Source organism: Dendrobates tinctorius, unplaced genomic scaffold, assembly GCF_039654945.1.
Source record: "Dendrobates tinctorius isolate UK_male_01 unplaced genomic scaffold, ASM3965494v1 ptg000024l, whole genome shotgun sequence".
NCBI lineage: Eukaryota > Metazoa > Chordata > Amphibia > Anura > Dendrobatidae > Dendrobates > Dendrobates tinctorius.
In genome coordinates, this window is record NW_027361692.1 from 15,692,940 (window position 1) to 15,720,898 (window position 27,959).

The 27,959-nt window shown below is 44.2% G+C and overlaps 1 protein-coding gene across 1 annotated transcript in view; it reads right to left on the minus strand.

Annotated features, from left to right (window-relative positions):
- COL19A1 (collagen type XIX alpha 1 chain) overlaps positions 1-27,959 on the minus strand; it is a 1,445,738-nt gene that overhangs the window by 798,040 nt on the left and 619,739 nt on the right. The window contains exons 16-17 of the mRNA XM_073569423.1: positions 334-363; positions 102-146 (exon numbers count right to left, since the gene is read on the minus strand). Of these exons, the coding sequence (XP_073425524.1) occupies positions 102-146; positions 334-363 (75 nt within the window). The remainder of the gene's footprint in view (positions 1-101; positions 147-333; positions 364-27,959) is intronic.

The window sequence follows — 27,959 nt, forward strand, 5'->3', positions numbered from 1 at the left end:
ACTCAATTTCTTATTTAAAGTGGCCAACCCATTTAAAGAAAAATATTTATAATTACAGTACAATAAAATTATTAAGTAATGCATATATAAGATTAACTTACTCTTTGTCCTTCTTTTCCAGGTGGACCTTCAGGATCAGAAGTTCCCTATGTATATTGGGTGTTAGAACACAAAATAGTAAGTTGAAGAACTTTAAACAAAGCTAATAAAAACAATGCTGTATGATAATTCAACAATATTGTAAATTACATTTTATAAAGAATTGCAACAAAAATGTGAAAAGACCCTAAATAATGGAGGGTCACAGCACAATTAAATATACTGGATACTTACTACATCTCCTTTTATACCAGTTGCAAAGATCTGAAATAAAAAAAAGATTGCAATAAAGCTACTAATTTTGATAATTTCCTTTATGACTTCATAGTTACCTATTTTCCTTTCTTTTGCTAAAATTTAATGGTCAGGAAAACCTTTAGCCCCCATCAAATATCCCATATCACTGCATCATTTTCATAATAGATAACTATGGCATTTATTAAAAGGAACAATGTTATCCAGTAGAGATGAGTGAATTTTTTTTTATGCAAATATGCAAATTCGGTGAATTAAATTAACTTGTGATTTGATTTGCAGAAATCGCCAAAAACATGCACCCTGCGTTTTTTAATAATTGAAGAAGATTGAATCAGCCACAGTAGGTTGACATGACCTTAGGCGCCACAACGTGTGCTTCTCAATAATGTCTTGCAGCTATCATATGTTGCAGCTCTGCCCTCAAAGAGGGACTATCTTACCAGAGACTAGTCAGGGGATGTATCAGTCATTTTAGGGTGATTTATGATCGTGAGAGGACACCAGAGCTCACAGCTCAGCAACAGGGTTAGAAAGAGAGAACATAGAAATGAGGAAACTCCAGCTCCATGAAATGTGATTCTTTTATTCACATGATTAAGGGTGCGCGGACACCTGAAATGTGTTGATGCTGCGTGCCATGTAAAGTTGTATCGCTGACTCTATATGTCCTCCATATATTTCATGTGAATAAAAGAATCACAGTTCGTAGAGCTGGAGTTTCCTTATTTCTGCATTCTTCACGTTCTGACAAGTTGTTTCTGGGCTCCAAGCACCTTCAAGATGTAATCATGGTTAGCTGGCTTTTATTTCTCATATTAAGAGAACATCTTAAAACATGAAATAAATACTATAAACAGTATTGTGTTGTACAACTTCAGCAGAAGATGAGTGTAGTAGTCTCTGAACAATACAGAGATTCAGTTGACAGCAGGAGTAATAGCAGTAGCAGTACCGGACTCTGTGACTAATCAGTGATATGGTACAGTTGGCATTTTTAGTGTTGTATTTCATGTACAAATACACATTCTTGAGGGGTTAATTATATTGTTGTAGAAAATGTGCAGTAAAAGAAAATGACAAGAACAATGGACTGGGTGCTGTAAAAGAAAAAAATGCAATTCAATAGTTAAGAATGTTCTAGTTGCCAGTAGCAGCAGAAGCACCACTGGCACCAGTCATCCTTGCAGTAGCACTACCAAACACAAGCCAAATTTGGCTTCTTTTGCCTCCAACTAGTGTAGTAATGTGGAAGAAACATAGAGCATTGTGGAATATATGGCACACCAGTTGTCTCAATAAAGGATGACAGCAATGCCTTCAGTTTCAATTTAAGCCAGCAAACTACAAAGAACTGCCTGTCTGAGCATAACTGACTGTAAGGGATAATTTTTGGACCATTTTAATTAAAGGCATGAAGTCTGTCAGTGCACTGTGTTTTTAAATGGGCTGCTTACTTCCAGGTTACTATCCATTTTTATGGGTCTCTATTATCCAGTAAACATCTTTCCAATGCCAGACATAAAGGAATATATTAAAGCCCTACCCATGGCTGTATACATGAAAAACCTATTTAAAGATTTCACCCAAGTGGTAAAGGAAGAGATAGCGGATCTCAGAAATGATGTTGACATTGTTCACGACAGAGTACAGAATTTAGAGACCAGCTCTGATCAGATTATAATGCACGCCACAAGAGTCACAGAAATCTTAATAGAGAACCAAAAAGAACAATTTCTGCAGAGAATTCACCTTGATGACCTGGAAAACAGGTCGAGGTGGAATAAATTAAGAGTTAGAGGGCTTCCAACACCATTGGAAAAAATGACGACAATGACCTAGGAATAGAAAGAGCCCATAGAGCCTATAGACCAAAGCCTTCTAGACCGGACAGACCAAGAGACATCTTATGTTGTTTTCAAAGCTTCAGAACGAAAAAGGAGATATACCAAAAAGCAAGAGATGCGAAAAAAATAGAATCTGAAGACAGTGAGATTCAAATATTTCAAGACCTTACAAAGCTAACACTGAATTTGAGAAAACAGCTTCAGCCCTTAACAAGAGCAGTGAGAGACAAAGGCATTGCTTATAGATGGCTTTTCCCATTTGGCTTGGCAATTCCCCTTAACAACAAAACTTTGATTGTCAGAACCCCAGATGACCTGCCATTTGTCCTCCAAAAACTAGACCTGACAAATCTTTATGTCCCAGATAGGGCCACAGCGGAATTTTTTCTTAATCTACCACCTCTTCCAAGAATTGAACAACGGTCCACAGCAACCCCTTCCAAGTCAAAGAAAAAGAGAAGATTGAATGAGGAGCTGAAGAAAACCCCCAGCAAGGATATGGAAGACGAAGAAGAGGTCGGTTGATGTTGTAAATTTAAACTGGTGTATGGCTCTACACTTCTGCTGAGACATTTACCAGCTGACATGTTTGCCAATTTTTTCTCTTTCTCATCTGTTTTTCTCTTTTTACAAATCTGACACTAATTACTTTTAATGTTGTTATTTGCTTTTTGATATATTTCTAGTATATTCATGGCATTTCTTCCCTCTCTCCTCTTCCTCCTCCCTCTCCCCGCATGGAGGGGAGGGGGTACAGGAGAAATCTGGGCATGTTGTATGCATTTAGCATTATTGTCTAAATTGATTAGTTTTAGATACATCCTTAGATTGTAAAATGCTGCATTGTGTTTACGGTATTACCTGTTCAAATAAGACTCACCGGAAGTCTGTTCACCTGCAATTATACTTATTGTCATACACTCTCAAATCAACTGAGGGTTTTGTCATATCTAGGTCCACGCCCCCACAGGCCTAGACACCACCCTTTTGCATATATACCTGGTTGGGCTCGCATCGCTGCCTACATCCTAACCAGCTGCAAAACCTTCTCAGGCCTTCTGAGAATCACGAGCATGTTGCTCAGGTGCTGCACCAAACCTCCATTGTTTACTTTAACCCCATATAACCCTGCCCCATCCCCAAGTTCTACTAAAAAAATGAGACTACTTTGTAGTACGTCCCCATTAAATTTTAATGGTTGATTTAAATATTGCTACCTTCAACGTAAGAGGTATGAACATCCAGAAAAAAAGGTTGCAAATTCTGAACTATCTAGGAAAAAATAAAATGGATGTCGTTTTTCTTCAGGAAACTCATTTTAAACAAACCTATACATCTATCACTAAGAATAATTTTTTTACCAAATGGTTCAATGCCAATTCTCCGATAAAAAAATAAAGGATTATCCATAATTATAAACAAGAGAATTCCCTTCACACTTAAGAATACTATATATGACACAGACGGAAGATATATACTATTAAAGTGCACAATTCACAATAAATTGTTTACCCTGGTCAACATATATGCAGAAGGTCAAATAATTTTAGGAGGTGATATTAATGTACCTCTACACCCCTCTCTAGACACTTCAAATGGTCACTCTACAGTTCCCGCAAAAACAATCAGATACATAAAAAAACTATTAAATGACAGACTCTTGATAGATGCTTGGAGAACAATACATCCCTCCACAAAAGATTATTCTTTTTTCTCCTCAGTTCATAACAAATATTCAAAAATTGATTACCTGTTCCTCCCCCATCATCTATTGAATACCATACAAAAAATTTCTTATGACACAATTCTTTTTTCAGATCATGCCCCATTATTTCTCAAAACAGCCATAGATCCACATAGAAGAGGGCCATTAAACTGGAAGCTTAACCCCTTTCCTACAATGGACGTAATATTCCGTCCATGTGTCGCTGGACCTAACTCCCATGGATGGAATATTACGTCATAGAGATCAGCGGCGCCAACGTGGTGAGTGCCGCTGATCGCGGCCGGGTGTCAGCTGATTACCACAGCTGACTCCCGGCACAATGTGTCAGGGGCGGTCACAGGCCGCCCCCGACTCGTTAACCCCTTGCACACCGCAATCAAACACGATTGCGGTGTACCGGTGGTTAAAGGGAAGCATTAGCAGGGAGGGTGCTCTCCAAATGCAACATGGCGTCTGATCTCAATTCCAGCCAATTCTGCATTGAAAAAGTCAAATGGTGCTCCTTCCCTTCCAAGCTCTGCCATGCGCCCAAACAGTGGTTTACCCTCACATATGGGGTATCAGCCTACTCAGGACAATTTGCAAAACAACTTTTGGGGTCCAATTTCTCCTGTTACCTTTAGGAAAATAAAAAATTGGGGGCAAAAATATCATTTTTGTGGAAAAAAATGATTTTTTTATTTTCACGCCCGGGCATTATAAACTTCTGTGACGCCCTTGGGGGTTCAAAGTGCTCACCACACATCTAGATAAGTTCCTTAGGGGGTCTAGTTTCCAAAATGGGGTCATTTGTGGGGGGTTTCCACTGTTTAGGTACATCAGGGGCTCTCCAAAAGCAACATGACACCCGCAGACCATTCCATCAAAGTCTGCATTCCAAAACGTCACTACTTCCCTTCTGAGCCCTGACGTGTGCCCATACAGTAGTTTTCTCCCAAATATGGGGTATCAGCGTACTCAGGACAAATTGGACAACTTTTGGGGTCCAATTTCTCCTGGTACCCTTTGGAAAATAAAAAAATTGGTGACTAAAAGATCATGTTTGTGGAAAAAATATGATTTTTTTATTTTCACGCCCGGGCGTTATAAACTTCTGTGAAGCACTGGGGGGTTCAAAGTGCTCACCACACATCTAGATAAGTTCCTTGGGGGGTCCAGTTTCCAACATGGTGTCATTTGTGGGGGGTTTTCACTGTTTTGGTACATCAGGGGATTTCCAAACGCGACATGGTGTCCGATCTCAATTCTAGCCAAAAACGTCAAATGGCGCTGCTTCCCTTCCGAGGTCTGCCATGCGCCCAAATAATGGTTTACCCCCACATGTGGGGTATCAGCATACTCAGGACAAATTGCACAATAACTTTTAGGGTCCTGTTACCCTTGGAAAAATAAGAATTGAGGGAGAAAAGATAATTTGTGGAAAAAATATGATTTTTTAATTATACGGCTGAACGTTATAAACTTCTGTGAAGCCCTTGTGGATTCAAAGTTCTCACCACACATCTAGATAAGTTCCATTGGGGGTCTAGTTTCCAAAACGGGGTCACTTGTGGGGGTTTCCACTGTTTAGGTACATCAGGGGCTCTCCAAACGTGACATGGCATCCGATCTGAATTCCAGCCAATTTTGCATTGAAAAAGTCAAATGGCGCTCCTTCCCTTCCGAGCTCTGCCATGCTCCAAAACAGTGGTTCCCCCCCACATACCAGGTAACAGTGTACTCAGGACAAACTGCACAATAACTTTTGCAGTCCAATTTCTCCTGTTACCCTTGGTAAAATAAAAAAAATTGAACCTGAAGTATTTTTTTTGTGAAAAAAAGTTAAATGTTCATTTTTTCTAAATATTCAAAAAAATTCCTGTGACACACCTGAAGGGTTAATAAACTTCTTGAATGTGGTTTTGAGCACCTTAAGGGGTGCAGTTTTTAGAATGGTGTCACTTTTGGGTATTTTCTATTATATAGACCCCTGAAAGCGGCTTCAAATGTGATGTGGTCCGTAAAAATAAAATGGTGTTGCAAAAATGAGAAATCGCTGGTCAACTTTTAACCCTTATAACTTCCTAACAAAAAAAAAATTTTGGTTCCAAAATTGTGCTGATGTAAAGTAAACATGTAGGAAATGTTATTTATTAAGTTTTTTGTGTGCCGTATCTCTGTGATTTAAGGGCATAAAAATTCAAAGTTGGAAAATTGCAAAATTTTAAAAATTTTCACCAAATTTCCATTTTTTTCACAAATAAATGCAAGTTATTTGAATGAAATTTTACCACTAACATGAAGTACAATATGTCACGAGAAAACAATGTCAGAGTCACCAGGATCCATGGAAGCGTTTCAGAGTTATTATCTCATAAAGGGACAGTGGTCAGAATTGTAAAAATTGGCCCGGGAGTTAACGTGCAAACCACCCTTGGTAGTGAAGGGGTTAATAATCTACTTAAGAACACCATCACACAAGAATATATAGCCACAGGCATAAAGAATTTCTTCAAAGAAAACCGCCCTCATGACAAATGCGACTCCAACACCTGGGAGGCTCATAAAGCCGTTCTTAGGGGAATCCTTATTGAATTGGGTTCCAGAGCAAAAAAAAGAAAAAGAAAAGGAAATACTACTGATAAAAAAACTAGAGGCTTCACACAAACTAACACAGCTTCCCTCTCTAGAGAAAGACCTCTATAACTTATATAACTTAAGAGTTGAAATAAAGGCCCTCCTAAATCAAAAATTTGAAAATTTTTTATCATATTCTCGGTTCAGAGCATATTCATCTGCAAATAAATGTGACAAATATCTAACAAATACAAATAAGAAACAAATTAACTCCACGCACATACTTAAAATAAAGAATAATAAAGATCAGTTAATTTATAAAGCAGAAGATATTGCCAAGGACTTTTCAGATTTTAACTCAAATCTTTACAATTTAAAACCCAATTATAGCTCTGCTATAGATAAGACTGTTAAAACACAAAATTTCTTAAAAGACCTATCCTTTCCCCAAATCATGGACCTTCAATCTAACTTTTTAGATAGTCCCATAACTAAAGAAGAAGTGGAAGAGGCGATAAACCGATCTCCAGGTGGAAAAAGTCCAGGTCCAGACGGTTTTTCGATTGAATACAACAAATATTTTAAACCTGAATTATCCCAACATTTGACAGATTATTTTAATCATATTAGTAAATCCAACAATTTCAAAAAAGAGTCTCTAGTAGTTCACATCAGCCTCATTCCAAAAGAGGGAAAAGACCCCACCTCTTGCGGTAGTTACAGGCCAATTTCACTCATTAATAATGATGTGAAATTATACGCCAAAATATTAGCAAACAGAATACAAAAACTTCTTCCAGATCTGATAAACCCAGAATAAGTTGGCTTTGACAAAGTAAGAGAAGCCAAGGATAATGTCATGAGGGCAATTGACATGCCCCAGAGGCCGTGGGGTACTTGGCGCCGGGCCCGTTAAAATGTCACAGTGGCAGTGACCCGGTCCATGGCCTCAGGCGGTCATGTAAATGGGGTTGAATTGAATGGGGATAAAGTTTAAGTAGTGATTCGTGATGCCAGTTGGAGTGTTCGACTGTAGTATAGACGGCACTGCAGATGATCCCTGGGGGAGTAGATGGTGATGGCAGTGCAGATGTTTAACCCTCTCCAAACAGGGCTAACCCCCAGAGATTGTGATGGAAGTAGAAGGCATGGAGTAATAAGGCAGGAGACAAGGAAAGTCACTTTATCATTTACTGTAGTTCAGGTGCAGTTCCAAGGAGATGTTACAACTCTCACCAGGTTACAGTCTGCTCTGAACAATGGGAATTATCCTTCATTCTGCTTGTGACTCAGTGTAACCTCCTGCTATTCTAATCCCTTCTGGCACCAAGGCTTTCCAGAGTCTAAAACTTCCAGTATAGCCTTTACTCACTGTATATTTCTCCTCTGGCAACTTGCAGCATGGATCCTATGTGTGAGCAGCTCAAGTTCCCACTTGCACTATCCTTCACTGATCCTAGTCCGCTGCAGTTTTCCCAGGGAAAAACACGATGCTGTTGGTTGTATAAATCCACACAGTCTCTCAGCTTACCACCCTGCTCTGAAAGAATGGATGGTCTAGGGGCTGGCACCCTGATGCTTTTTAGCTCTCACTCCTGGATCAAGCACATGTCTAATGGCTCCCAAGAGCATTCTTCTTCTCTTCCTTCCTCTTCTCACTGAGAACAACAAGTCTTGTCTTCTCCCCCCTCCCAGTTAGGGTGTGTCTGCAAAGCTCTAAGCTTCAGACAAGTGAGGGAGGGAGGTGAATTGTGTGTGTGTTGTGGTCTCTAGCAGAGAAAGAATAACTCCCATTGCTCACACAATACATACAAAGCAGTACATATTTAACCCTTTTGTGGCGATAAAGATGCAGGGCGCCACACAATCAACATGATTCATCTAGCAAAACAACACGATATACAAATGTCAATTCTCTCCACAGACGCAGAGAAAGCTTTTGATTGGTATTTCATGGAACAAGCGCTTGCAAAATTTGGCTTCCCTCTAAATTTTATGCATAAAATATCTGCCCTATACACAGCACCCTCTGCGAAAATTAAAATTAATAACACACTATCCGCCAGCTTTGACATAAAAAAAGGCACAAGGCAAGGTTTCCCCCTATCGCCCCCTTTGTTTATTCTCTCATTAGAGACATTCTTGCAGAAAATACAACTATCCCCTAAGATCAAAGGATTGAAAATCGGCACAGATGAACACAAATGTGCAGCATACGCAGATGACATACTTTTCTTTTAGGTGGATCCTGACAACTCTATTCAGATTTCTCAATGAGTTGCGCTTCTTTAACTCAATCTCCAACTTTAAAATAAACTTCACCAAGTCAAATATCATGCATATTTCTTTATCTCCTGAAATCAGAAGTAATTTAACATCACTCTCCCCATTTAAAGAATGCTCATCCATTGCATATTTGGGAACCAAACTTAGCTGCTCTCCTTCACGCCTTTTCGATTTAAACTTCAAACCATTGTTCCATTTGGTCGAGTCTACCTTATCAAATTGGAGAGATGTCCCGATTTCATGGTTTGGTAGAGTCAACCTTATAAAAATGATAATTCTCCCCAAAGTTCTTTACCTTCTCCAAACCCTCCCAATAGACATTCCTCAACAATTTTTTCAAAAACTCAAAAATATAATTTCAAAATATATATGGGCAGATAAAAACCATAGGATAACGTACAGGAAATGGAACCAATAATAAAGTGATGGCATATCCAAATGATATACTATAACTTTATAAGAGGAGAATTGATCTTTGAGAGTTATAAGTGTAGCACCTTGGAAACTTGTATTTGAAGGGAGTATGTTAGACCAAACAGTATAACCTAAGCACATCTTGCAGGGGATATATTCACTATAAAAATTGCACCTTTAGTGTTCTAATCACTAATTCCATTCTACTGAAAATTAAGTTTAATCAAATATGCTAATTAGGGTGCTTGGTGAACTCTGTGGAAAAGAGGCGCAGTGCACTTTTACTCCAACTGGATTTGCGTGTCCCTGCCTCACTCACTGGTGATTGACAGCACTTCATTGCTGTGTAAATCGTGGTTGTCCCAAAAAGCTCAGACTATAGCTGAGCTTCACAAGATGGCAGTTACAGTAGCCTTCAGCAAGTCCCAGGCTTCCAAGGTAACTCATTGATTCCCCGTTAGCAATTAAATACAGCATCAGTGATTGGCATCTCAATATTTAACAGTAGTGTTCAAAGCTCAGTTCAGAATGAGACTGTTAGACACATGTAATGAAGCCAGAATCAGAGGCATATGAAGGTTGCTCCACTCTGGTTACTCCAGCACAGTACAAACTGGATTAAGCAATGGGAGAGAAAAAGTTAACTGTTCTGATATTTTGCATGATTCTTGCATGAGTTTCAGCTTAAATACTGTATATAGAGAAATAATTAAAACAAACAATTAAAGTAACAAATTTACAGTATTGGAACAGGAAGAACAGAATGAAGTCATATGCTTTTACCTATTATCTAAACCATTGTAAAACTAATTACATGCCAGAACTATTCACATCTTAGCCATTGTCTGTTTGATTTTTTTCTTGTCTATTTTGTTCATATTTCTGTATTATGTAGTCTTACTGCATCGTATTAATCTTACAGCAAATTATTGCCTGGATATGAAAGTAATTGTTTGTTCGTGTTTGACAAAAAGGCAGTTTACAGTTCATTCCCGTGCTCATCCTCAATCTTCTAGACTTAACTACACTCTGAAGAGTTGAAATGCCAAATATAGGTTTCATAATTTCATGACAAATTTGCTATTGTTTTTGTGCAAACTGTAGGCAGTGGCCATGTTATTACAGTTACAAAGGTATCACTCAGTCTTAGCATGCAACAGAAAAAAGTCAGAAGTAAACTTTTTTTTAAATTTTGTGCAAGAAGATCTCACCCTACAATTTCACTATTTATTTTTCTGTTCCACACTTTGAAGTTTATTCTACCTACTGGAGTCACTGATTGCATTTTAGTTTTAATGCAAGATCTATTATAAAGGATTTAAATGCCCTATTATATGCTTTGTCAATTTTGGTAGGAGTATCTTAAATCAAGTTAACAAGAGAGGCCAAATCTTTTCATTATGACATCCACATATTGTTAAGTGGCACAACAATACATTATATTGTGCAAATGTGACACCCCAGAGTCTGGTTGCCATAGTGACATTGCCTCCCTCTAAGGGGTGATGTCATGCCTGGAGGCAGGAGGGGGCCCCCATGCTAGGTAACACAGGTTGCATGACAATTCCTGCTGCAGGTCAGAAAGGGGAGCTTCCTTGTGAATTCTGGCCAGCGGGTGGGGTGGGTGAGTCAGTGAGAAGTCAGCTGAGAGAGTAAACAACAGACTTGTCATGGAACCGGGAGCAATTTAGCTCATGACAAGACAGATATAGACAGTTGAAGATTGTCTGTGAAGAAGATAAGGACAGGAGCAGAGACAAGAGACTCTGGGGGAACTAAAATTGTTTATAGCTGACCCCAGAGCGAAGCGTTGATATAAAAAGGGATGCCAAAGTCCTTGGCTGGGCAGGAGCTGTACGCCCTGACAGCCGAATCTGGAGTACAGGGGACTGCAAGTTCCTTGGACACATTGAACACCTGAAGGCATGGCAGCAGACCAAGAGCCCAGGGCTGACAGTGAACAGGACAGTGCCCCTGATATAGGCTCATGCTGTCAGCCATACAGGTTAGAGATCATCACGCAGGAGAGGGCCGCAGCTTAGCTACAAGCAGCAGGGACCCGAAAACAGAGCGCAGAAGGAAGGTCCCCAACCCCACCTGGCAGGGTAGATCCTCTTATGATGAGTCACCGAAGGAGGAAAAAACAAAATACTAGCTAAGTCCAGAAAAACCAGAGAGGTTGGCAGCTATCGGATTGCAGACCCCTGAACCTATCCACAACAACTAGCAGTAGCCGTGGGGGTTCCTACGGTGCCCTAGACCCCTCGATTACAGCCGGAGAACTACATAGCCTAAAGACAGAAAGGGGAAAAACTAAACTGCCCCAGAGCAGACCCCAAAGCAATAGGCAGCCCCCAACATATAATGACGGTGAAGCAAGATGAAAACACTAACACAGATAGAAAGATAGCAAATGATGGGGCCCAAGCTAACTAAATAGGACAGGATAGGAAAGCTGCTGTCTGCCATCCGCAAAAACCCTATCCAAAATGAGCCAACCGACTGATAGGAAAAACAGGCCCTGAAGTCGCTAGGCTTCAAAAGCCAATATCAGCACTCAGGTATATTCTCAAGACAGAGCAAAAGATCAACAGATCAGAGACAAAAATGGAATTCAGCTCACCCCCGGCCAGGGATGGCAGAACTCCAAAAAAACAAGGCAAAACAAAAACAAAACTGAAGAGTACAAAGCAGAGCAGAAAAACTTAGCTTTGAGACGCAGGAATCAGACTGGTCTCCAAGAATCCAGCAGGATCATCAGCAAGGCAGAAGGGCGTCGGCTGCCTTATATCCAGTCATCAATTCCAGCCACCCAGTCATCATCTAGCTGCCCAGATGTTTCGTAATCAGCCTCACTACCTTCCTTCACCAGAGGAGGGAGTTCATCAGACCTCAATGGTGAAGGGAAAAATGAACTCACAACAAGATCTCCTGAATGCCTCCAGGTGAGCCAGACTCAATCCTTCATCTGTAATGTGGTACCCCAGATTGCAACTACTTTCAAGTAACAGGTAAAGAAAACTGCACCTCTCTGTGTCCTTCACTTATACTCTGCACCCCAATGTTCACCACTATTTGAACAATCAAATATATTTGCCCCTGGACCCTGCTCTACCTGTGGGGAGCTGAACACTCTTTGCTGCATCACCATCAGCCCCAGAGGACCAAAACCGCAGCGTTGGCCACCCATTGCCGAACACCACGGGTGGTGTCACAATTAAACACCACATAACTATCCTCTATTTAATTACTGGATGCCCAGGGCCATGGACCGGGTCACTGCCACCGTGACATCCCCTTTTGAGAGCCTGACCGGCCCGGTACCGAGTAACCTAAGACCCTGCGGGGCACTCCAACTGGCGTCACAAACAGGATTATTGAGCTCAGCAAAGCTGGGTACTTGGAGCTCGGCAAAGCTGGGTGCCTAGAGCCTAGCAAAGCTGAGTACTGTGTGCTAGAGACTTTATTAAATTGTGTGCTAGGGACCTTAATGTGCTTTCAAATCACCACCATAACTGCATCACACAGTGCGTGCGAGCACAAAGGGGTGTGCCATCGTGGGTGGAGCCAGAAAGAGAGCACGACGTGAAGCCCTGCCTGCGCTCTGACGTCAGTGGGCGAAGTGAAGCTGGAGCTGCGCTCTATAGTGAGCGATTGAAAAGCAGGAAGATCTGATTTGGAGACCAGGAGGAGCTCAATCCAGCCCATCAGAGAGCAGCTGTTGACAACGGTAAAGGTAAACGGAGCTTGGCTGAGGCTCACTGAGGGAGGAAGAAAATGCCCAACTCGGGTGGAGATTCGGTAGCGGTCACAGCCGCTGCCTCCATAATGCCGCTATCAATACCATGTATACCAGGAGTGGCCTGTTACCACAGTACTCAGGGGAGTCGCACACCCTGAGCGATTTTAAGGAAAGACTATGTAGTTTGTTCAAAGTGTACCTCCTGTCTGAGAGTCAAAAAGTCAGCATCCTCATTGGCCAGTTAACTGGTGCAGCCCAGAAGGAAGTAAAGTCCTGGCCGGACACTGATAAAGGAACTGTCAAACAAATCTTAGCCAAACTGAAGGAGACTTTTGACACCTGTACTGCAGCAGAGATAAAAATGAGATTCTTTGGGTGCAGGACAGTATATGGGATTATGCTCTTAACCTTCAGAAGGGGCTACGGGCCGTAAAGCAGGTTGACCCTGAGAGCATGCAAGATGAAGATAGATTACTAACGGAGCAGTTTATAGAAGGACTCCAGTCTAACAATCAAAGGACACAGCTGTGCATAATGGCCCTACAAAATCCTGAATTGGACTTTGCACACTTTTACGATAGAGCCATCCGAGTGCTGCGTGAACCAAATCCTAGTGGCACAGAGCCCTCTAGGCATCCAGCAATTACATACCAGGAGGAGGCAGCATCTTTTCCCCAGACCCCTATTGAGACTGACACACCGGCCCAAGATGATGACTCTGCCGTGGACCTACGTCTCCAGGTCAAGGAACTGACTAAAAGTGTGGCTGCACTTACAAAAACTGTGCAGTCCATACAAGTGGCTCCAAAAAAGAAGATCCAGATGGCCTCCAGTTCAGATGATGTCCCGTGGCGACAGCAGAGGAGAATCCCACCGACCAGAGGGAGAGATAGCAATCGTTACAACGAGGATGGGCAGCCCATCTGTCACCGCTGCAACAAAGTGGGACACATAGCAAGATTCTATTATTTAAACAAGCAACCACTGGGGCAAAGGGCCAACCCTCAGGAGTAAGACGACCAGGCCCACCAAATTGGCGGGACAAGTACATAGGAGGACGGCTTTCCGATGAATGCTTTTACTGGACACCAGCTCCCAGGTGATAACGATGCCATATGTTCTCTTTAAGCAGTACTGGGCTGATTCAGACATTACTCACAGTCCAGATAAAGACCTTGCCATCTTTGCGACCAATGGTTGGCCCTTGCCTCAGATGGGATATAAAGAGGTGACCATCAAGACTGGCCGAGTAGAATTGCAGTCGCAAGGTTTGATTATAGCTGATATTGACAAACAAGAATGCCATCCTATGATCACTTTAGGCACTAATGTAACTGAAAATTGTCTTGGAGAAATTATTGTTTTGTTATAATAGGTAGCTGAGACCGCCAGCTCCAGTCAGCAGTGGGTCCTGCAAAATGAGATCAGAGCCCTGATGCAGAGACAACAGGTAGAGCTGTCTGGTGGAGAACTCGGCAGTGTCAGAGTAAGTGATCCTTTCCCCATTGCAGTACCTCCCAGAAGTGAAATGTTAATTTGGTGTCGGGCAGCAATAGGCCTCAGGGGTCAAGATTACCAAGCCTGGTAGAACACATGTACTCTGATAGTAGGCCCACTATCCTGACAGCCAGAGGAGTAGTTGATGTCCACAAAGGGAGAGTACCAATACACATCTTAAATTGTGGGGAGAGAGAGGTCCATTTACCCCGGCATGCCATCCTAGCTAAGCTGTTCACTGTCAGTAACAATGCAATAGAGGCAGCAGAACCCTTGCTTCCATCTGACAAGGTGGAAGACAATGGCTCTCAAGGGCAGCAGGAGGATTGGTGTCAGCAGCTACAAGTAGGCACTGACTCCACCCCTTCGCACCAAAAGCATGGGGCATAGAATCATAGAATCATGGAATAGTAGAGTTGGAAGGAACCTCCTGGGCCATTTGGTCCAACCCCTTGCTCAAAGCAGGATTTGCTAAATCATCCCAGACAGATATCTGTCCAGCCTCTGTTTGAAGACTTCTATTGAAGGAGAACTCACCACCTCCTGTGCAGCCTGTTCCACTCATTGATCACTCTGTCAAAAAGTTTTTTCTAATATCTAATCTGTGTCTCCTCCCATTCAGTTTCATCCCATTGCTTCTAGTCTTTCCATGTTCAAATGAGAATAAAGATAATCCTTCTGCAATGTCACAGCCCTTGAGATATTTGTAGACAGTTATTAAGTCTCCTCTCAGTCTTCTCTTTTGCAGGCTAAACATTCCCAAATCCTGCAACCTTTCCTCATAAGACAGGGTTTGCAGACCGGTCACCATTTTGGTCGCTCTTTTCTGAACTTGCTCCAGTTTGTTGATGCCTTTTTTAAAATGTGGTGCCCAAAACTGGACACAGTATTCCAGATGAGGTCTGACCAAAGAGGAGTAGAGGGCAATAATGCATTCACGTGATCTAGACTGTATGCTTCTGTTAATACATCCTAGAATTGCATTTGCCTTTTTTGCTGCTGCATCACACTGTTGACTCATATTCAGTCTGTGATCTATTAGTATACCCAAGTCTTTTTCACATGTGCTGTTGCTTAGACCTATTCCTCCCATTCTGTATATGCTTTTTTCATTTTTATTGCCCAGATGTATTACTTTGCATTTTTCCCTGTTAAAAACCATTCTGTTAATTGCTGCCCACTGCTCCAGTTTATTTATATCTTTTTGAATCTTCTCTCTCTCTTCTCTAGTATTAGCTATCCCTCCTAGCTTTGTGTCATCAGCAAATTTAATCAGTTTACCCTCAATTCCTTCATCTAAATCATTGATAAAGATGTTGAACAATACAGGGCCCAGGACAGAGCCCTGTGGTACCCCACTTGAGACATTCTTCCAATTGGATGTGCAGCCATTTATGACCACTCTTTGGGTCCGATCACTAAGCCTGTTATGAATTCACCTAACAGTTGCCTTGTCCATTCCATACTTAGTCATTTTTTCAATATGGATTGTGTGAGATACTTTGTCAAATGCTTTGCTGAAGTCAAGATATACTATATCAGCAGCATTTCCCTGATCCACCCAATCAGTGATTCTGTCATAGAAGGAAATTAAGTTAGTCTGACATGACTTATTAGTTACAGACCCATGCTGACTCAGTTTAATCATTTCATTCTTATCCAGGTACTGACATACATGTTGTTTAATAATTTGTTCAAAGATCTTTCCTGGTATAGAAGTCAGACTCACCGGCCTATAGTTGCCTGGGTCCACCTTCTTCCCCTTTTTGAAGATAGGAACAACATTTGCTCTTCTCAAGTCTTCTGGGACTTCTCCTGTTCTCCATGAATTTTCAAAGATTATGGAGAGCGGTTCAAAAATTTCTTCTGCTATCTCCTTCAATACTCTGGGGTGTAATTCATCTGGACCTGGAGACTTGAATTAATTTAGGTTAGCTAAGTGTTTCCTCACTATATTTCTGTTTATAGATAGCCTGGATTCTTCTATTCCCTTAATAGGACAGTGAAGAATAGTTGATGTTACATTTCCTTTCAGAGAGAAAACAGATGCAAAATAAGAATTAAAAGTTCGGCCTTCTCAACATCTTGTCTTACCATTTCATCATTTTCATCCTGTAAAAATCCTATAGCATCTTTGACTTTTCTTTTACTTTTGACATATCCCCGAAATCCTTTATTATTGCTTTTGACATCTATTGCAAGCCTCAATTCATTGTCAGCTTTAGTAAATCTGATTCGTGCCCTGCAGGTTCTGCAGACAGCATTATATTCTTCTTTAGATATGCCTCCCTCTTTCCATTTGATAAACATTTCTTTCTATCTTTTTAGCATGTGCTCATCCATCCTGGTTTCCTTAAATGCTTCCTTTTCTTCCCTCTTTTCGGAATTGTTAACGATTGTGCATGGAGAATTACATTTTTCAAGATTTCCCATCCTACCTGGGCATTTTTGTCCTTAAGGATATCCAGCCATTGGATCCCTCCAATTCTCTTTCTGAATCCCTTAAAATCTGTCTTTCTGAAATCTAACCTTGACGTCTGAGTCTTCACAGGTCTTCCTCCTCTTGTTATCCAAAATTCTAAAATGGCATGGTCGCTACCTCCTAGGGTCCCAGCCACTTTTACCTCCTCAATAGTGTTGAGCATTCCGATACCGACTTCCGATATTTTTTCAATATCGGGCATCGGCATCGGAATCGGAAGTTCAAAGTTGATTGACAGCCGAAATGACGTCATCATGATGCGCGGTGTGTGCGCATCATGATGCGCCGTCATTTCGGGCCTTCCGGGGGTCTCTGCCGGCCTGCCGGGGGGCAGTGTGGACTGCCCGGGGTCTGTACCGGCCTGCCGGGGGGCTGTGCTGGCCTGCCGGTGGTCTGTGCACCCTGTGGGGGTCTGTATCGGCCTGCCGGGGGGCTGTGCCGGCCTGCCGGTGGTCTGTGCACCCTGTGGGGGTCTGTACCGGCCTGCCGGGGGGCTGTGCCGGCCTGCCGGGGGGCTGTGCTGATGTCCGGGGGTCTGTGCAAGCATCGTCCGATGGGACTACAAGCCCATCTGGCGATGCCTGCTACCATGACAGTGATTGACACATTAGCCAATGATGGGACAGTAGTAGTCCCATCATCCGGCTAATGTGTTAAATGTTTAAAAAAAAAATATATATATACTACATACATACTACATGCATGCTACATACATACTACATGCTACATACATACTACATATATACTACATGCATGCTACATACATACTACATGCTACATACATACTACATATATACTACATGCAACATACATACTACATGCTACATACATACTACATATATACTACATGCATGCTACATACATACTGCATGCTACATACATACTACATACATACTACATGCATGCTACATACATACTACATGCTACATACATACTACATATATACTACATGCATGCTACATACAATACATGCATACAATACATACATAGACATACAGTACATATAACATAGAGTAACATACTTACCAATACTTGTCACATTGTTCCCCGAAGCCATTGTCTTTTACGGAATAAATATTAACATAACAAACCACAAAAATACTCACCCATGATCCGAAGCAGTCCACGAGTGTGTCCCACGTCGATCTTGGGTAGAGAACTGCAGCATCAGCTGATGCTGCCGCTCTCTACGGGCTGCAGGAATCCAATGACGGAAGGTAGGTATCCTTCCGCACTGTATTCCTCCGCCACTTAAAAAAGAAAAGTCCCTAGTCTCACTTTATGCCATTGCTGCGTGGGAAATTATGCCTGCACAGACCACCGGCAGGCCGGCACAGCCCCCCGGCAGGCCGGCACAGCCTCCTGGAGCCTGCACAGACCACCGGCAGGCCGGCACAGCCCCCCGGCAGGCCGGCACAGCCCACCGGAGCCTGCACAGACCACCGGCAGGCCGTCACAGCCCCCCGGCAGGACGGTACAGACCACCGGAGCCTGCACAGACCCCCTGGCAGGCCGGCACAGCCCAGAGAGGCTGTACAAGGCAAAAATAGGGTTTTTCTTATTCCGATACCGGAAGTCCCATAGACTTGAATGGGACTTCCGGTATCGGAATCGGCGATACCGATACTTTTTTTTAAGATCGGCCGATCCATTCCGATCCGATACTTTGAAGTATCGGACGGTATCGCTCAACTCTACTCCTCAACCATTTCCTCCCTGTTTATAAGGATTAGATCCAAGGTAGCAGTTCCCCTTGTTTTCTCCCCTACCTTTTGGAAGATAAAGTTGTCAGCAAGAAAGGATAAGAATTTCCTTGACTTGTTAGTTTTGCCTGAGAGAGATTCACACCATATGTCTGGATAGTTGAAATCTCCCATGACAACTATGTCATATTTTTTGGAGAACTTGGCCATTTGATGCATAAAGAGTTCATCCATATCTTCAGCTTGCACAGTAGTAAATGCCTACAATGGTGTCCTTTCCATTGTTCTGTCCGTGTATTCTTACCCAAACAGTTTCCACAGAACTCCCAGTCTCTGAAGCTTCAATCTCTGTGCAGATATACGCGTTTCTAACATACAATGCGACACCTCCTCCTCGTTTATCAAGTCTGTTTCTTGCAAATAAGTTGTATCTTTCAAGCCTTGTATTCCAATTATGTGTATTGTCCCACCAAGTTTCAGTGATTCCAATGACATCATATTTCTTTTCCTGCGTTAGTAGTTTCAGTTCTCCTTGTTTGTTGCCCATGCTTTGTGCATTAGTATAGAAACATTTTAGTTTGTGATTTGTTTCTCTTTCTCCAATATTTTTATTATTTAGATTCTTTTATCTTTGTTCTTCCTTTCCACTTCTAATAGCAGAGTTCTCAATAGCATTTGTCAGGTGTATGGCTTTTTCTGGCCTTTTGCTTCCCTTCCCACATTGTTCTAGTTTAAAGCTCTCCTTATAAGAGTAGCAAGGTGACTTCCAAACACATGTTTTCCGGTCTTTGTAAGGTGCACCCCATTTCTAGCAAGTAGTACATTGTATAGGTAATTCACTCTGTGATCCAGAAATCCAAATCCTTGCTGACGGTACCATCGATGTAGCCAGTTGTTCAGCTGCAGAATCTTATTCCACCTCCTTGTTCCATGGCCATCCACTGGGAGGATGGAAGAGAAGACCACCTGCGCTCCCAGTTCTTTCACTTTCTTACCTAAGTTTTCAAAGTCACTGCAGATGGTTTCCAGGTCATTTCTTGCTGTGTCATTTGTCCCCACATGTATTAGCAGGAATGGGTAGTCATCAGTAGGTCTGAAGAGTCCTGATATCCTGTCAGACACATCTTTAATTTTTGCACCTGGAAGACAGCACATTTCTCTTGAGGTTATATTCGGTCTGCATATAGCGGCCTCTGTTCCTCTCAACAGGCAATCCCCCATGACCACCACTCTCTATTTCTTCACAACATTTTTCTTTCTCCATCCAGGACGACTCTGAGGGCATACAAGGTTGCTGTTTGTGGGTAAAGTCTTATCCTGATGTATTTCTTCATCGTTCTCCTGTGTAAGAGCATGGTACTGGTTCCTGAGCAGTATGGACGCTGCCTGCCTCCCGATCCTCCTGCTTCTCTGGGTCACATGTTTCCATTCCTCTGTTTCTTCAGGTGCACTTTGAATTTCTTCTCTTTGTGTAACATGAAGAGACAATTCTGCTCTGTCTAAGAACTCTTCACCTTCCTTAATGATTCTCAATGCAGCTAACCTCTCTTCGAGATTTTGCAACTTTTCGCCAACAGGGACACAAACTTGCATTTGTGGCATGTGAAGTTTGGCTTTTCCACTGGTAAGTCTGTGAACATGTAGCAAGAAATGCAGCTCACCAAATGGCTCCTGGCCTCTTCCATATTGTTAATATTAAAGAGATTTCAAAGCAATGAAAAATGAGCCAAAATTCGCAGAGACTCTTCACTTATCCCAGAAGGCACTGGGAATATGCAAATTATCTCCTCAGGACTCTTCCCCTGGTTTACCGATTACCTGTTTTAGCTGCAATGGCCAAAATCCAGTGATCGTTGAACTCGCGGAGACTCTTCACTTATCCCAGAAGGCACTGGGAATATGCAAATTATCTCCTCAGTACTCTTCCCCTGGTTTGGCCTAGGACTTACTGGGAGGCTCGAGAATTTGAATGGGTCTTCAGCAAACATCCTCTATACTTTGGGTAGGCAAAAGGGGTCCAACGCCATATCCCCACCAGAGATCATCCACCAATTAACGAGAGGTACCGGCCTGTACCCCCAGCACACTATCAATGTGCCAAGGGTATGTTACGGGAGATGAAGGAGGCTGGGGTAATCAGAGATAGTTGTAGCCCCTGGGCAGTTCCATTAGTCCTCATTAAAAAGAAAGATGGTAGCATGAGAATGTGTGTAGACTACAGGAGGATTAACAGCATTACACAAAAGGACGCTTACTCATTACCTAGAATTGAGGAATCACTAGCTGCACTGAGAACCGCTAACTATTTCTCTACCTTAGATCTCACCAGTGGGTATTGGCAGGTTCCCATGGCAGATGCAGACAAACAGAAGACCGTGTTTACAACACCTCTGCGAGTTTAACTACATGCCGTTCGGGCTCACCAATGCGCTAGGAACATTTCAGCGGTTAATAGAATGCTGCCTTGGACATAAAAACTTTGAAACAGTTCTGCTGTGCCTGGATGACATCATCGCCTTCTCCAAAACCTACGAAGACCATTTGAGGCACCTAGCCGAGGTATTCGAAGCCCTGTCCAACTTTGGCTTGAAAGTAAAGCAATCCAAATGTCACCTTTTGAAGCCCAAGGTGCAGTATCTAGACCATATGGTAAGCATGGAAGGTGTGGCACCCGACCCTGACAAAGTCACCATTACTGGGACTGGCAAAGACCCAGCACTATTCATGAAGTAAGGCAGTTTCTTGGGTTAGTAGGCTACTACCGAAGATTTATCAAGGACTTCACCAAAATAGCTGCACCCCTGCAAGATCTTCTAGTGGGCCAATCCAAGAAGGCCAAGAACAAGAGTCTTCTGTTCGAGAGGAACAAAAGGATAGAAGAGTCTTTCATCAGGTTGAAATTGGCCCTCACGGGAGATGAGGTCCTGGCCTACCTGTCATGGTCACGTGTGTCTGGACGCAGCGAGTACTGCAAGGCGAACCCATGTGACACACGTGACCCTGGATACACCGCCTCCAGTGGGGCGAATTTAAATAATAAACATGTGCAGCTGGATACACCGCCTCCAACTGGCGAATTTACATTAAACGTATATACAAGTCTGGAAACCCCGCCTCCAGTAAGGCGAATTTAAACAATAAAGGAAACCTGGGAAACATTAACAATGGTGAGCCCTGCGATAGGGAATAGGGAAGTGGAGACCTCCTGTACTCCCCTGAGCCAGTGTCCCTGCACTCCTAACGTTCCCTATGCCGGTTCCGCACCAGGCGCGCAACAGGAACCTAAAAATCCTAGCTCATCCTGACCTAAACCCTCACTAGGGAATTGGTCGGTGCAGAAACTAATCCCACCACTGCACTAAAACACACATGAGGAAAGATGACAAAACAGGGGAAACACCACTTAGCTTTGCTCTGTTGCGTACGCTCCTAGCAACAGAGCCCACCACCTGTGTGCATCTTCTCCTCCACCCGGATCCATTACCATAACAGGATCCTTCACCATATTGCAGCCTTGGAGCAGAGTCCACCACCAATTGCAGCAGTCCAGTAACAGAGTCCCAAGGATGAGTCAGCCTCTGCCAAGAATCTAAACATGCTTGAGTCCAGCTCTCGGCAACCAAGTCGAGCATGCCGAGTGCAACTCTCTCCATAGTCGCCACTCCACCAAGCCATGCACGCACCTCCCGCCAACACCATAAACTGCGACTCCTCCACGCCATGCCAGCAATTCCTGCAGACACCATTAGCTGCCACTCATCCCCTCTGGCTGACTGCGCAGGACTCATGTTCAGCTCCATGTTCACCCAGGCTTCCTTGTCAAATGAACACAATCAATGAATGAATATCACCAGCAGTGATTGCACACCCTGAGACTCAATTATAGAGCCCCACACCTGATTCCTAATTACGTGCACATTAAACTGAAACCTAAGGTGCAATACCACTAACCACCACCGGGGACAGTCAAGTCACTTTGGCAACTTGCCAAAAGGAAAAAAGTTCACTCTGTGCTTTTAAAAAACTGTCAGATCCACTTCAGATCATGACAGTACCCCTTCCTTAATGAGGGGCCTCTGGACCCTCAAGACCACTCCTCATTAGGGAAACACCAACAGCGGGGACGCCCAGATCCTGAGTTCACCCCCCACTACCTGACACTTCAGGTTAATGACAAACATACCGCTGGTATTGGCAACACATGTTCTGGAGGCACCATTCATCTCCACAGTGAAGACCTGGGGAACGAGTTTATGTATGTGTATGTCTGCTATGAGCCGATCAGACTCCACAACACACTTCCACAAGATGTTTTTTGGTGGCCACCCTACACGCTCGTTCACACACAGGTCCGGACCTGAGCGTTTATTGCCACACATTCGTTTGTCATATTTTGGTGAACTCATTCTGGACTCGACAACAGAGGAGTCCCCCTGCTGTCACAACACTCACACCCCTGCTATTCACCAAGGGACATCACCCTCCAACCCTTTCACCATGAGGTCTACACCTTCCAGGGTTGGCGAGGGGTGAGATGTATCCCTACTCCCCCGCAGCACACCTGCCGCTCACACCTGGAGGAGAAGGGGACAAAAATACGGAGGAAATATACACTCGCTGGTCGCCTTCCTCCAAACGACCAGGAGGGGGCGGCTTCTTCGGTGGTATTGAAGATTTGGCGTAAACCCCGCGGACTTTCACATCAGTCTGCTCACCACAGGGACGCACCCCTTCACCTCGGTGAATACCAGGCAGCTCCGTGGGCACCAACTCCTCCCACCTGCCTGGGTACCTCCGCGTGCATGAGCAAGTCCCGCTACCCAGCAGCAACTCTAGGGGGCTTCAATGCCAGAGCCGCAATTTTGATTTTCTGGTTGAGCCAGAGGAAAAGCCCCAGACCCTGATAATTGCTGCCAAAGCTGTTTCAACACCATGCAGCTCCTAACTCACCTCAGTGAAGCCCAGCAGCAATTGCTCACAGGTCTCCACATGGCCAAAGGCCCCAGACCCTGATAGTTACTCACAGGTCTCCACATGGCCAAAGGCCCCAGACCCTGATAATTGCTCACAGGACTCCACATGGCCAAAAGCTCACCAGAAAAAAAAAAGGTAGGGCTGGTGATAATGTCATGGTCACGTGTGTCTGGACGCAGCGAGTACCGCAAGGCGAACCCATGTGACACACGTGACCCTGGATACACTGCCTCCAGTGGGGCAAATTTAAATAATAAACACGTGCAGCTGGATACACTGCTTCCAACTGGCGAATTTACATTAAACGTATATACAAGTCTGGAAACCCCGCCTCCAGTAAGGCGAATTTAAACAATAAGGGAAACCTGGGAAACATTAACAATGGTGGGCCCTGCGATAGGGAATAGGGAAGTGGAGACCTCCTGTACTCCCCTGAGCCAGTGTCCCTGCACTCCTAACGTTCCCTATGCCGGTTCCGCACCAGGCGCGCAACAGGAACCTAAAAACCCTAGCTCGTCCTGACCTAAACCCTCACTAGGGAATTGGTCGGTGCAGAAACTAATCCCACCACTGCACTAAAACACACATGAGGAAAGATGACAAAACAGGGGAAACACCACTTAGCTTTGCTCTGTTGCGTACGCTCCTAGCAACAGAGCCCACCACCTGCGTGCATCTTCTCCTCCACCCGGATCCATCACCATAACAGGATCCTTCACCATATTGCAGCCTTGGAGCAGAGTCCACCACCAATTGCAGCAGTCCAGTAACAGAGTCCCAAGGATGAGTCAGCCTCTGCCAAGAATCTAAGCATGCTTGAGTCCAGCTCTCGGCAACCAAGTCGAGCATGCCGAGTGCAACTCTCTCCATAGTCGCCACTCCACCAAGCCATGCACGCACCTCCCGCCGACACCATACACTGCGACTCCTCCACGCCATGCCAGCAATTCCTGCAGACACCATTAGCTGCCACTCATCCCCCTGGCTGACTGCGCAGGACTCATGTTCAGCTCCATGTTCACCCAGGCTTCCTTGTCAAATGAACACAATCAATGAATGAATATCATCAGCAGTGATTGCACACCATGAGACTCAATTATAGAGCCCCACACCTGATTCCTAATTACGTGCACATTAAACTGAAACCTAAGGTGCGATACCACTAACCACCACTGGGGACAGTCAAGTCACTTTGGCAACTTGCCAAAAGAAAAAAAGTTCACTCTGTGCTTTTAAAAAACTGTCTGATCCACTTCAGATCATGACACTACCCTGACTATGACCATCCATTTGTACTTTACACTGACACCAGCAACATGGGATTGGGAGCAGTGCTGTCACAAATGCAGAAAGGCAGAGCGAGGGTGATTGCCTACACCAGCAGGAAACTTCGTCCCACTGAGAGGAACCCCGACAACTACAGGTCCTTTAAACTGGAGTTCCTCGCCATAGTCTGGGCGGTAGCAGAGCACTTCAAGCACTACTTGGCTTCAGCAAAGTTCACCATCTACACAGACAATAAACCGTTAACCCACCTTGAAACGGCAAAGCTAGGTGCACTTGAGAAGCGATGGATGGCCTGGCTGTCCAACTACGAGTAAGACATAACAACGCTAATGCTGATGCGCTGTCCAGGATGCCCAATTCACCAGACAGGGGAGAAGATCCAGAAGAACTCGAAGAAATCGAGTTACCAGCCTTCCACTGTCCAGTTGCAGCCCAGCGCTCCCAAGGGGTGAGGAATAAGCACTATATCGTACGAGAGGTAACATTGAACCCATTACCCCATCACGAGTGGGCAGAGATGCAAGATAGTGGCCCAGCTGTTCGCCTAGTAAAGGAGTTGCTGACACAAGCTGATTCACATCCTGGTCCAGATGACCAACAGGAAGCACAGCAGTTATTGAAGGAGAGAGGCAAGCTGTTCATCTACGAGGGTAAGCTGTGTCAGAGGAACATCAACTTGCGCACACACGAACTAGTCTGGCAGGTGGTAGTCCCAAAGAGGGATGCACCAATGGTCTTGGAGGCATACCATGATGGAGCAGGACACTTCGGGTGGAAGAAGTTGGAGGTCCTACTTCGTGAAAGATTCTACTGGGTTGGCATGAGGGGAGCCATTGAGAAATGGTGCAGAGAATGTGGCCCATGCACCCTGCGCAGGAAGGATCATAACAGCCAGCGAGCCCCATTACAGCCGATCATCACAAAACAGCCACTTGAACTGGTAGCCTTGGATCACGTGAAGTTAACTCTGAGTAGGAATGGCTACACCTATGCTCTGACCATCGCTGACCATTACTCAAAGTTCTTGGTAGTCGTGCCTGTTAAAGACCAAACAGCAAAGACAGCAGCCAAGGCATTTCAACAACACTTTTTTCGACCGCACGGATACCCTGAACAAGTGCTCACCGACCAAGGTCCAGCCTTTGAGGCAGAAGTGCTCTAGGAGTTCTGTAACATGTATGGTTGCAAGAAAATAAGGACGACACCGTGCCATCCACAGACAAATGGCATGTGTGAGAAGATGAACCAGGTGGTAATTAACTTATTGAAGACCTTACCTCTGGAAGAACGAAACCAGTGGCCAGGGAAGTTACCAGATCTGGTAGATCTATATAATCATATACCGGTAAACTCCACCAATTGCACTCCGGCCTACCTGATGAGGGCAAGACCTGGCCAGTTACCCATTGATTTGGATATGGGAGTCTTAACACCTGAGATGACATCACCAGATGCAGACTGGGATACGGAGCGACAGTAACAATACCGCAAAGTGCAAGAATGTGTGGAGAAAAGTTTGTCCCAGGCAAGACAGAGGCAGGAAAGGAATTACAATCAACACGCCCCTGCAGTTCCCTTGACACCAGGAGAACAAGTGCTCAAAAGAAAGAGACGAGTTCACAAACTTGATGAACAGTGAGAGGCAGAGCCATACACCGTTATCCCTCCAGACTTTAATAACACCAAGGTATGCCTCATCAGAAAGGATGGAGGAGAAACCTCAGAGGCAGTCTCAAGAGATCATCTAAACGTGTGCCCTGATCAACTGAAAGACAAAGAGGAAGTCCAAGACACTCCATGGCACACAGTAGAGGTGGAAGAGAAGATCCATACTATCCTTGGAGAATTTCCTCGGACGTGGACACAAGTGAATCAGGCTATCGTAATACCAGTCCTAACTTTTCACCAGCCTACTGCACCAGATGAAGCAGAGACTCTTAATGAAACGGCTCCAGTAACAGATGCCACATCTGCACTGGAATGTGAAAATCTGCCCCCTACTAGCGGCGAATCTGTCAGTCTCATGGTGAGTCTAAGGGCCCCGTCACACATAGCGACGCACCAGCGATCCCGACAACGATATGACCTTGTCAGGATCGCTGGTGTGTTGTTACATGATCGCTGGTGAGCTGCCAAACAGGCAGCTTTACCAGCGATCAGGACCAGCGACAGGTGGGTAACAAGTGACACACGTCGCTTAGTTACCCGCAGTGTACATTAGATACCAGCGCGCTGGTGCAGGGAGCTGGTAACCAAGGTACACATCGGGTTTCTAAGCGGCGTGCGGTACTTAGAAACCCCATGTGCACCTTGGTTACCAGCTCCCTGCACCAGCACGCTGGTAACTAAGGTACACATCGGGTTTCTAAGCGCTACGCGCTGCCTAGAAACCCGATGTTTATCTTAGTTACCAGCGCCAGCTCGCTGATCACTGGTCTCCCGCCTGCCACACGCAGAGCAGCCATGCGTACAGGCCGGTGGGAGACCAGCGATCAAAAAAATGTCCTGGCCATTCCAGGACGATCAGCGATACCCGGCAGGGGGGCCGGTCGCTGGTAAGTGTCACACACAGAGATCTCGCTGTTGATATCACTGTTGCGTCACAAAACTTGTGACTCAGCAGTGATCTCGCTAGCAAGATCGCTGTGTGTGACGGGGGCTTAGGAGTCAGGAGAAGGCAGTCCAGAATACAAATATTACACAAGTCCTCTTATAGCATAGTGACTAATGCACCAGCAGTAGACATTAGAGAACAGGTCAGGTCATCGGAGATCCACTCGTAGTACCAGAGGTCAGATCCCTGTCCGTTATAGAGAATACGTAATGTAAATAAGTTAATAAGAATGTATAGTTGTAACCGTTAAGCAAGAGAGCCTACAGAGACTTACTGTATGAACTTTTTACGTATTCATATTAACCAGTTGAAGGACAATTGGGCCACAGGACTATGTGTGGTCAGAACTTTATTTGTAAATAGTTACCCCAACTTGGCATTGAAAACAAGCCACTGTCGTGGCCGAAAAACCAGGCCCATCTATAGAGTGCCCTGTAGCCACGCCCAGGGATGACACACAAAGTGGGCTAAGGCTAG